The sequence below is a fragment of the Pseudonaja textilis genome, chromosome Z (assembly GCF_049901715.1).
Source record: "Pseudonaja textilis isolate UNSWEBS1 chromosome Z, rPseTex1.2, whole genome shotgun sequence".
NCBI lineage: Eukaryota > Metazoa > Chordata > Lepidosauria > Squamata > Elapidae > Pseudonaja > Pseudonaja textilis.
Window position 1 is genome coordinate 63,706,033 of NC_142008.1, and position 12,680 is coordinate 63,718,712.

General features: G+C 37.2%; 2 protein-coding genes across 7 annotated transcripts in view; one reads left to right on the forward strand and one right to left on the reverse strand.

Moving 5' to 3' along the window:
* Window positions 1-12,680, forward strand: part of BBS9 (Bardet-Biedl syndrome 9) — a 365,750-nt gene that overhangs the window by 111,589 nt on the left and 241,481 nt on the right. The window lies entirely within an intron of this gene.
* On the reverse strand, window positions 10,709-11,696 carry LOC148124046 (uncharacterized). Its single transcript, XM_087915875.1, has 2 exons — window positions 11,180-11,696; window positions 10,709-11,146 (listed from the first exon to the last, which is right to left on the reverse strand). The coding sequence occupies exons 1-2, from the start codon at window positions 11,669-11,671 to the stop codon at window positions 10,766-10,768; spliced, it is 873 nt and encodes a 290-aa protein (XP_087772001.1). The 5' UTR covers window positions 11,672-11,696; the 3' UTR covers window positions 10,709-10,765.

Sequence of the window (12,680 nt, forward strand, 5' to 3'; positions counted from 1 at the left end):
GAGGAGGAAGAAGTGGATCAAATTGATCAAATGGAACAGATTGAATTGGGATCAATATATGACAGCGAGCCCATGTTGGAAGCGGACCCCTTAGAAAGGGGGATGTCTGAGGATGAGGGCCTTGTTCCCGATCAACCTGTATTTACAGGCTTATTCCACCCACAGCTTTTAAGATCTCTCTTGTTTAAGGCAAAAAACATTGCGCGCCTGAACAAGTTGACCCCTTCTACCACTCCAACTCCTTCAGAAGAGGGACCAGAAGATCTAATTTTCAATCAACCAGTAGTCGAGACAGATGGGATCCCAGTTCCTCACATGTTTTTGGACCTGGTACAGAAACAGTGGGCGTCTGCAGTGGCGTACCCGGCCCCCACTGGATATGACAGGAAATATTTCAATTTGGCTCCTGATTTCTCAAAATTGTTGAATACTCCTGAGGTAGACAAACCTATAGTGGGATTAGCGTCTTCCTCCATTCCCAGTGAAGCGCTGGAGGCATTAAAGCCGGAGGAAAAACAGGCCGAGCTAGCCCTACGCAGGACCCATCAGTCTGACGTGTGGGCCATCAGAGCAGCCACGACCGCCTCCTTCTTTTCCCGTTCTTCTCTCAGATGGCTCTGCCTCTTATGGGAACATGTCCCTAATTCCAACATTAGAGCGCACCAAGATATTGCTAAACTTATAGCAGCTGCAATTTATCATGCTGTCAAGTTTTCAGTCAGGGCCATTTCTTCACATGTCAAAGTGTGGTGCTTACTATGGTTAAAACATTGGCAAGCAGACTTTAAGCACAAATGCAAGCTGGCTTCATCTCCTATTGTGGGAGACAGACTATTTGGCCCTTCCCTTGATCTGCTACTAATTGAAACCCAAAACGAAAAGAAAATTCTTCCTTCCCTTTTTCAGAAGTCAGATTCTAGAAACCCTCAGTCCTTTCAGAGGGGATCCTTTTGGCCCTTTTACTAGGGACCCTTTTCACCCAGATACCAGAGACCCCCATCATTCAGACCAGGGCAGCAGCCAGACAGGTCCGACTTCGGGGAGAAAAGCAGAAGGGGTGGTCAATCCAAGAGATCCTTTTGAGGAGCAGGAAACAAGTCTTTTTGGCGTCCAAGATAACTCCCTGGACCTGACTCCCATTGGCGGATGCCTTAAATTATTCGTGGACCAATGGGACTCCTCAACGTCTGATTCCTGGGTCAGAGACATGATCAGATTTGGCCTTGCGCTGGAGTTTCAATCCACTCCCCCAGATTTTTTCATTTCATGCCCTCTCTCCAGAGATCTGGTTAAATGTAATCTCATGAAAACAGCTATCCACCATCTACTGGACATACAACCATCCAACCAGTAGCCACCAACCAACGAGGACGAGGTTTCTATTCACATTTTGTTCTTTCTATTCACATTTTGTTGTTCCCCAAAGTTCGGGGGGTGGGTGGGGGGTGGAGACCAATATTAGATCTGAAACATCTCAACTGTTTCTTAGTATATCGCAAGTTTAAAATGCACACCCTGCAATCTATCTTACTTGGCATCAGAAAAGGTGACGTCCTTACGTCTATACATCTGACGGAGGCATACCTACATATTGCTATTTGGCCTTCCCACTATAAATTTCTGAGATTCTGTTATAATAACCACCATTTTTAATATGTGGCCCCTCCTTTCGGACTAGCTTCTGCCCCCAGGACCTTCACAAAAGTTCTCACAACTCTAGCTGCTCATCTCTGTGGTACGACTCCAGTGTTACCTTGATGACATCTTAATTTTGTCATCTTCCAATCATCAATCAGTCACAGATAATCAGAACACATTACAATCCCTACAACAACATGGGTTCTCAATAAATTAGAAAAAGAGTCATTTAATACCATCGACTCGGTTAATCCATCTGGGGGCCGTCATAGATACGGTGGAAGGCAAAGTTTATCTGTCACCAGATAGACTAAATAGCATTCAGCAATTAGTTAAGGAGATCAGGGGTCTTAAGAGGGTGTCCCTAGCTGAACTATCAAAATTGTTAGGCAAGATGATCTTATGTATATCTATCATCCCTTGGGCCCGGCTCTACACTAGATCCCTCCAGTGGTTTCTGCTCCCGTACCAGCGCTCCGGCTGAAGCAACTCCAAATACAAGGTCAAGGTACCATCAAAGGTTCTCATACCTCTCCTCTGGTGGACCAGACCAGTCATCAACAGAGGCTGCCTCTTCAAAGAGCCACACAGACTTATCATCCACTACCGATGCCAGCCTATTTGGATGGGGGGCTCACGTTCAATCGCTCACAACCCAAGACCGCTTGTTCACCATACAACACTCGTACAGCATAAACTGGCTGGAGTTTCAAGCAGTACACCTGGCACTCCGCAGCTTCCTTCCACAGGTACTCAATCATCACATACTAATATTGACCGACAAAATAACAGCCAAAGGTCACATAAACAAACGGGGGCACACAGTCGAAACACCTCATGCAAGAAGCGGAGCGCTTGTGTCGCTGGGCAGAGAGCAACCTACTTTCCATCAGAGAAGAACACATTTCGGGCCTGTCAAAGGCAGACTGGCTAAGCAGATCAATCGGAGTGGAGCCTCCATCTGACCCTGTTTTAAGAGGCGGTCAGGAGATTCGGGTAGCTGGTGGTAGACTTGTTTACTTCGCCACTCAACTCTCAGCTTCCCAGATTCATTTCCAGGTACCCTTTGCAAGGAGCAGAGAACTTAAACGTGCTCCGCTGCCGTTGGCCCCAGGATCTTCTGTATGCATTCCCACCACTTCCTCTGATTCCCAAGGTCATCCAGAAGCTTCTAGATGAGAAGGCGGAGCTGCTGCTAATAGCTCCTTACTGGCCCAGACGGCCGTGGTTTGCAGACCTCCGCAGTCTATCCTTATCAACACCATGGAGAATTCTGTCGGACAGGGTTTTGCTAACCCAGGGACCCCTTCAACATCCAGACCCTCGGGAGTTCCGGTTTGTTAGGCTTCAGAGGTGGCAGGAATTTGCATTTGTGCGCGATCCCTGCCACGCTCGCTGCTGGAGTGCCTTCAAACCAGTTGGATTGGGAGGCTATAGTTATCCTGTAGGGATAACTGAAGAGAGGGGAGATCCAGGCAGGGGTCTGGGGGTATCGCAGCCCCTTCCCCAGCCTGCTTAACTCCCTTTTCCAAAGGCGGTGGAGCGGCGGTCAGCAATGGCCTCCACAAAGAACCTCCAACTGGACAAGTTTTGTGCAGGAGGAAGTTGAGAAAGTGAAAGCTTTTGGCTGAACCGGGACGACAAGCAACATCTGAATATCCTGGAACTTTAGCTCTTTAAGTGATACATTGTTCCCAAGAGGATCGCAAAGCTGCGGTTGAAAGTAAAAGAGAACACTTTTTTTTCCTCCTCACTTTCCTTCCCTATGGAGACAACAGATGGAAATCGGAAATACCTGCTTTGGCAGCAGAAGCTACTAATTTTGAAAATTAAAGCCAAGGGGACATTAGATTTCTAAACACTGGCATTTAAAAATTAAAATCTTTTTGCTATAAGTGGGAAGGAAGAGAGGTAAATGATTTATACCAAGATTTGTTGAAGGAGACTGCTTTGAGCTTATAAGATCAGAGATTAAATTGCAATAAAACTTCCAAAAATTACCTTGGAATTGTGTAATTGAATTCTACCCCAGGAAGAGAAAGTATTAAAAGAAGAAAGTGCTAAATGAAACAGTTTGTGCTGACTTTGATTGCTTGATGACTTTGGGACTTTTGTAAACTACCTTTTGAAAGACTAAAAAAACATTTGGATTGTTTAAAAAATTTTTTCACAATGGTATTTGTTGAAGAATTGAAAATGGAATTTGAAAAGTTAAAAGAAGAGGAAGAAGAAGGCAAGGGCTCTTTTGGATCTATTTTTTGCTTCTTAGAAATGGTGATTTCTACTTATCAGGAAATGCAACAACAAGAAGGTTGGGATGAAGAAGAAGAAGCCATCTTTAATGGACATATAATTTTAATTGAGGAAGAAAAGGGTAAAAAGGAAAAGAAAATGGAGAATTTAAGTTCTAAAAATACAACCAAGAAAGGGAAAAATAAGGTGAAAAATCGATAAAATGTCAGAAAGCAACAGAAAAGAAGAATACAACAGAGGGGAGATTAAGAGGCTGGAGATTGTGGGGGGGTGGGTAAAAAGGCTAGACTTGACAAGGAAGGAAGGGAAAAAGTGAAGAGAAGTTATAAAGATGTTAAAACAAGATGTTAAAAAACAGGTTTTTTTCAGAGACAAAGGGTAAAATATAATCTAAAAAGAGATTCTGCAAAAGTACATAAGATTGTATTGTAGTATTTGTATTTGAAATAGAGTTAGAAAATTGGAATAACATATGTGTTAATAGAACATTGTAGGGAATGTGTAAAATGTCTAAGAATTAACTAATAGAGTTTAATTAATTAATTTGTTATGGAACATTGTTTTTACCATACTATAAGCTCATTATGTTTTTTATTTTAAAATGTTATGTAGAATGTACTAAGCAGAATCAGAATGGAAATTATGTATTATTTTAAGTGTTAAATTTGGGGGAAAGATAGAACGGTGTCATACTTCAACCAGTGATTACAGGAAAAAGTTTGTATTAAAGAGAAAAGATAAATAGATAATTGAAAAAGAACGGACAAAAGATACAAGTATAATGATTTAAATTGAGATTAAATAAATAAAATAGAATTAAGAGAGTGAAAAGAGGGGAGAAGACATATGGAAAATATAGAACGTTAAATAAGATATGAAATAGTATATAAGGTGAGCATGAATTTGATTTATGTCTGTACAAAAAGTTGTAACCCAGGGTTAAGCCGCTTTCTAAAAAGATGTTTTATGTCTTTATGTTATGTATTTTGTTTGTTTATGTTTGTTTATTGAGAATTAATAATGTTGGATAAGAACATGTGAAACAGTAATAATATGAAATATAGTAATATGAAATAGATGAAAGTATAAGTTTAATGAATAAAATTTAACAGAAGTAAAGGAAGAAACAGTGAGAAGTTGGAAAAAGAGTACTAAGATATGAAGTTGAATACATAAGATGCATATTAAATTGTGTTTGTATGGAAATGTGATAATTTAGAATTCTGTTATACTTAAATAAGATGTTTTATTTGTTTTGTTAAGTAGTTCTTAGAAAAGATGTTCTATGTTCTTACGTTTTATGTTTTGCTTGTCTGTGTATTGTCTTTGAAAATTAATAAAATTTGTTTAAAAAAAACAAACAAACATCCAGACCCTCAATGGTTGCACCTGACCATCTGGAGGTTGAGTGGAGACATCTGAAGAGCAAACAGTTTTCCGACAGAGTTATCATCACCATCCAAGCTGCCAGATGCCCCTCAACGACTCGCATCTACAATGCCATGTGGTCCAGTTTCTACAAATGGTGTACTAAGTCTCAAACTTATCCCACTTATCCATCAGTGGCTCAAATCCTAGTTTCTACAAGAGGGGCTTGACAAGGAATTATCACCTAATACGTTGAAAAGGCAGGTGGTGGCCTTGGCATCGGTTGTCATTTTTGAGGGTCTACTGTCTCTTTCTCATCACCCACGCATACAGAGCTTCCTTCGAGGAGCCACAAATTTACACCCGCCAGCGGTTCACCGTTATCCCACTTGGGACCTTAACAAGGTCCTCGTTGCACTCACTAAGTACCCTTTCGAGCCCTTGAAATCGTCAAGTCTCCAATTTCTGACATATAAAGTAGTTTTCCTTGTAGCGATCACTTCCACTCATCGTATTTCGGAACTGGCAGCTTTGTCAATCAGAAAAGACCTTTGTGTCTTCCATTCTGACTGGGTGGTCCTTCGTCCTGATCCTATGTTTATACCCAAAATTAATTCAGCGTTTCACAGGGCACAAGAGCTGATACTTCCTAACTTTTGTCCCAGGCCATCTCAAAGTTTGGAACTACAATGGCTTCAGCTTGATGTGAGGCGAGCATTGCGAATATTTATTCACCGCACAGCGACTTTCAGGAAAACGGAAGCTTTATTTGTGTCGTTTCAGCCAAACATTCAGGGATGCAGGGCTCTTCTTCCACAATAGGCTGTTGGCTACGGGCTGCGATAGCGAAAACATATCAGACTCAATCACTACAGGTGCCCAGGGGCATAACAGCTCATTCAACAAGGAGCACAGCAACATCAGCAGCATGGGCCACGCAGGCACCAATAACTGATATTTGTTGAGCTGCAACCTGAGCATCTCCATCGCCCTTCATTAGGCATTATAAAATAGATCGTTTGCATCTGCTGAGGCCTCCTTTGGCAGAAGAGTTCTCCAACGGGTCCACGAGGACCAGGAGGGAATTCCAAGCCAGACGGAGTCCCTCCCATAGGACAGGCCAAGCTTTGGTATGTCCCACTACTGGATGCTCTGAACAGCTCATAGGAGAAAGGGCGTTGGTAGTTACCTGATACACCTGTTCTCTTTGAGCTGTGAAGAGCTTCCAGCCCCACCCATTTTTCCATCTGGTGAGGTCTCGTTTTGGCCAACAAATTGATGTTGGGTTTTTTTGAAAACAATTTTATTGGTTTTTTAAAAGCAAGCAAAACAAACAGAACATAAAAACATCAGCTCTCTTCCATACATATATACAAGCAGTGTGTCGGTTGGTTCATCAGTTTTGTGCATTCATTTCGTAGTCTCAATTACAGTTACATTACATAATAACTCGTATTATCAATCCAAACTTATATATCCTAGTATTACTATTAGAAAATCATTTGACTATGATTTTATTCATTCATACTTTATGAGATAACTATAATTTAGGTAGTTTATTCTATAACGGATTATATAATCATACCAAATCTATCCTAAAAACACTTTATAGATATGATGTCAAATAACAAAAGAAAAACAAAAAACAAAAATATTCATTGTTATCTAACATTCTAAATATTCTATTATTGTATTTTATCATCCAACCATTGATAGAAAAGGTCCCAAATTTTATAGAATTGTTTATCCTCTTGCTCTCTAATTTCAAATGTCAATCTACTCATCTCAGCACATTCCAATATTTTCTTAATAATTTCTTCCTGCAATGGTATTTTCTCATTTTTCCAATTTTTAGCAAATACAATCCTAGCCGCTGTTAATACATTTACAATCAGATATTTCAAGTCTTTACTGTATGTATCTGGTAAGATTCCCAATAAAAAAACCTCCGGTTTCAAATCTATCTGTTTCTTTGCCATTTTTTCCAACCACATGCGGATTTTAGTCCAATATTTTCTAGAGTCCTCACAAGTCCACCACATATGGTAATATGAGCCAGGTATCTGATGACATTTCCAGCATTTTTCAGATTTATTCTTGAACATTCTTGCTATCCTTGTCGGGGGAAAGTACCACCTGTACAACATCTTATACAGATTTTCTTTATAAGCTGTTGACATTGTCATTTTATAATTTTGCGACCATAGTTTTTGCCATTTCTCTAAATCAATCCCATATTCAAAATTCTTCCCCCAAGCAATCATAGTTTCTTTAACTTGTTCTTCCTCTAGCTTAATTCCCAGTAAATAACCATATAATTTTTAATCACCTTTTCATCAGTACCTGTCAAAATCTTATCTAGATTAGTCAGTTTATCATAAAATCCGTCTGTTTTAGAATCTTCATCATACCTTGAATGTATTTGCGCATATGAAAACCAATTCATCTTTATACCTTGTTCCTCTAGATTTTGCATCGATTTAAGTTCACCCTTTTCATCCAATATTTCCCCATATCTAACTGTTTGTTCCTTCTTATAAATTATAGGATAGGAAAATGCTTCAATAGTCGATAACCAAACTGGAATTTTCAAATAACATTGTCTTTTAATCTTCTCCCAATTTAACCACAAAGACTCCCGTATATAATGTCTTCTAAAATAACCCTGTGTTTTAGTTCCCTTATACCATAAAAAGGCATGCCAACCCAACAACAAATCATGACCTTCTAGTGTCAACAATCTGGTCTTTCTTAATGTTATCTATTCCTTGACCCACATCAAATTTGCAGCTTGGTAGTACAACTCCCAATTAGGTAGGCCAAAACCTCCTCTAATTCAAGAAACTTGCAAGAGTTTTAGCTTTATTCAAGCTTTCTTACCTTGCCATATATACTTCAACACAATTTTATTTAAGTCTTCAAAATAGTCTTTTCCGAGCCTAATTGGTATTGTTTGAAACAAATATAAGATTCTGGGTAAAATATTCATCTTGATTGTTGAAATTCTCCCTATTAATGACAATTGTAAATTTTCCCATTTCTTCAAATCTAAGGCTATCTGTTGTTTAAGTTTAATATAATTATTCTCTTTTAATGTACTACATCTTGATGTCAAGTATATCCCCAAATACTTGACCTTGTTCGTGACTTGGATTTTCAACAGGTCTGCCAGTTCTTCTCTTTGTCTTAGTAGCATATTCTTTGTCAAGATCTTTGTTTTATCTTTATTTATTTTCAAACCAACCACCTCGCCATATGTCTCTATCTTTTCCAATAGTTTTGGAGCTGTTTCTAAAGGGTCTTCCAAAATAAAGGCTAAGTCATCCGCAAAGGCTTGCAATTTAAATTCTTCCTTTTTAATTTTCATTCCTTTTATGCTTTTGTCATCTCTAATATTTCTATCCAACACTTCCAAGGTCAATACAAATAGCAAAGGAGATAGGGGGCATCCTTGTCTTGTGCCTCTTCTTATATTAATAAAATCTGTAAGTTCTCCCTCCATCATTACCTTTGCCATTTGCTTATGATATATGGCTTCTATTGCTTGAATAAATTTTCTGGCAAAACCCATCTGTTCCAATAGTAGTAACACATTCACATTATCAAATGCCTTTTGAGCATCTAGGAATATCAAAGCCATTTGCTTTTCAGAATGTGCCTCATAGTATTCCAAAGTATCCAGGATTACTCTCATATTGTCTCTAATTTGTCTCTTTGGCAGAAATCCATTTTGGTCTGGATGAATGAAATTATTTAAATATTTTTTAAGTCTTTCTGCTAAGATTGAAGCAAAGATTTTATAGTCTGCATTTAATAAAGAAATAGGTCTATAGTTCTTAATTTGTAGTAGATCAGCCTCTGCTTTTGGAATAAGTGTAATATAAGCCTCTGACCATGTTTTAGGTATCATCTTCTTTGACATAGCTTCATTCATAACTTCTAACAATGGAATGCTCAATGATTCTTGTAATGTTTTATAGAATTCTGCCGCAAGCCCATCTGGACCTGGTGCTTTCCCATTATTTTGTTTCTTAAGTGCTTCAGTTAATTCCATCATTGTTATATTGCTTTCTAGCATTTCTTCAGTCTCTTTAGATATCTTAGGTAAATTAGCATTCTGTAAGTACTGTTTGACTTTTTCCTCATCAATATTCTCTTGCTTATATAGTTGCCCATAGAAGTCTCTAATAATTTCCTTTTTCTCCTTATTACCATGGCAAACTTGGCCTTGGTCGTCTATTAACTGCGTTATTTTCCTTGATTCTTTCTCCTTTCTCAATTTATATGCTAGCCATCTACCTGGTTTATTTACATCTTCAAAATAGTTCTGTTTAGCGCTTCTAATTTTCTGTGCCAGTTCTTCTTTCTCTATTATTTTATGTTTAATTATGTCCAATTTCAATTTAATATCTTTTTTCTGTGGCATTTTCTGTAATTCTTTTTCAAGTCCTTTATACTTGTCTTCCAAGGCTTTGGTGGCTTGCCTTTTCCTGATATTCTTTTTTCTTATGTAATCTATTATCAAGCCTCTGGCATATGCCTTCATTGTATCCCAAACATTCTGAATTGAAGTATCTTCTTTTTTATTTTCTCTAAAGAAAAAAGCCAGTTCTTTCTCAATCCATTGTGTAAAATCTTTTTCCTTTAAAATAGTATTATTTAGCGTCCATCTCGGTCTTTTTTTTTTGTCCCTTCCATTTAATTGTCATTGGGTTATGGTCTGCCCAAGTACTTGTTTCAATAGTTATTTCTTGAATATTAGATATTAATTCTGTTGAGATCCAGATCATATCTAATCTGGACCATGATTAATGTCTATTTGAATAGAAAGTGTATTGTTTAGTTTTAGCATTTCTTTCTCTCCATGTATCTTTTAAGGTTAATTCATCTGTCATTTTAAAAAAGGATTTAGGGAGAATCTTTCTATTTTGCTTTGTTGTTGTTGCTGTATAGTCCAGTTTATTGTCCACAATTCCATTAAAGTCTCCCATCATAATTATATTGGTATAGTCCAATCGAGTTATTTTCATGTGTAGTTTTTTATAGAATTCTTCTTGCTTATCATTCGGAGCATAAATTGCAATCAAGAGTATTTTTATATTATTGTCCATTATTTCCACCATTAATACTCTTCCATCTTCATCAGTGTAAATCAATTTTGCTGGGGTAGCCTCTTTAATGTATAAAACCACTCCTCTTTTCTTACATTGAGTCAAAGAAATGAATATTTTCCCTAATTTTGGCTGTACTAACAATTGTTCATGTTGTTTTTTAATGTGTACTTCTTGTAAACAAATTATATCAAATTTTAATTTCTCTAATTTATGAAAAATTTTCCTTCTTTTAACAGCTGAATTAAGTCCATTTATATTCATTGTAATCAGTTTTTTCTCTTCCATGATTATATTTTGTAATTAGGTTTGACAGCTCTCGTAGATCTTGGTTCACGTTGTTCTTTGATATCTACCTGTCCACCTACTGCGCCTTCTTCTTTTTCAGTCCCCATTTATTCCTCTTGGAATTCAATTAATGAGACCTCTTTTTCTGCCTCTTCCTCTCTCCTTCCAAAAAATTCTGCGTAAAAAAGTTCTGCTTTCTCAATTGAATCAATTCTGTGTCTCTGTTCTTGCCATGTAAACATTAGTCCTTCTGGAATCAGCCATCTATAATTCACCTCCTTTTTCAGTAGCATTTTAGTCAAAAATCGATATTCTCTTCTCATCTCTCTCACTCTTCTAGGTATTTGTTTTAAAACCACAATCTCCTTGTCTTTGTATTTCAATGTCTTCTCTCTTGCCACCTGTAATATTTGTGTTTTGATAGATTTTTTGGTAAATCTAATGTGGACTTTTCTTGGCAAATTATTTCTCATCGCATATCTTGTGAAAACTCGGTATACCTCATCTACTCTATCCATCATCTTTTCCTCTGTTATTTCCAAAGCATCAGCCAGAATTTCTATCATTATCGCAGCCAAATTTTGTCCTTTTTCTTCCTCTATGTTTTGAAATCTGAGATAGAATTCTGACCTCTCCATCTCCCACTTCAGCATCCCACTTTTATCTTGTTCAACCACTGTTAGTCTGCTGTCAATATTTCCAATCTTCTCCTCTCTTTGTTTACCTTCTTCTTCGATTTTTTGGAATCTCTCATCATACTTCGCCATCATTTGTTGAATGTTTTCAACTTTTTCATCAGTCTTCCCTGTTCTTTGTTCAATGTTCTCTATTCTTTGTTCAATAGTATCTGATTTTATCTTGAGATCTTGGATTCCTTGCATAATCATCTGTAAAGTCACTTTTTCTTGTTCTTTATCTTGCTTTAACATTGTCTGGATTAAACGTTGTCCTCCAGATGGTGGGGAGGCAGAAGTAGAGGTAGGAACGCCAGAAGGTATGGGTTTCCTACTCATTTTGAATGATTCAAGACCTTCAAATTCTTTTAAACTTTAATCCACTTGGTAAGGTAGCCAATTATAATCCAAAATGAAAAATAAAAATAATAGAGAGTAAAAAACCCAATAGTAAAAAGCCCAATTGGTAAAAAGGAAAAAAGAAAAAGAAGGAAAATTCTTCAGGTTCTTCTGGACCCTAATCCAATTATAAAATAATCAATTATAATCCACAATAAAGGATAAAAATAAAAAGAAGGAAAAAGCCCAATGATATTAAAAAAAAGAACAAAAGAAAAGAAAAATTTCTTCAGGTTCTTCACACCTTAATCCAGTTAAAAAATCTCAATAATAAAAAGAAACCAAAATAGTCCAAGAACATGGATGGAAGAAGCAAAAATCCCAGTGGAAAAAAGGAAAAAAAGAAAAGGAGAAAAATTCTGAGGCTTTCCCTTTAAAATAAAAAGCAAAAATATAAATATTGCAAAAATAAAAGTTTACAGTAAAGCTGGTAAGGAGGGGTAACACAACTAAAAGAAGATAAGAAAACACACTGCACATTGTTTAATTATCCAATTAATATTATGACTCTTATTATGACTCTCTTCTCCACAAGCTTCAAAGCCAAACTTCAAGTATTAAATTGTTGATAGAAGTCCAGAAGAACCCCTGTAATAATATTCTGCCAAGCTCTTTCCTCTATCTTATCAAGTTGAAATGTCCTTGAGAAGGAGTCTTTCCCAGTTCTCTTCAAGTAAAATATTTTCAAGCCTCTAGTTGGCAATGTTACAAAGTTTCTTAGTTCTCACTTTCCCCCTTCTCCCAGGAAAACGTAATTGAGGTTAAAAAGAAGAAAAATATATACATGTATATATAAAAGAAAAATAACCAAAGGGAGCCTCGTCTAAAAAAATTAAGAAATCAAGAAGGGGAATAAGAAATTTTCATATATATATATATATATATGAAAATTCAGTCCAGTTAACTGCTAAGTCGCGATAAAGTCCAGTAAAAAAGTAAGGAAAAAAAG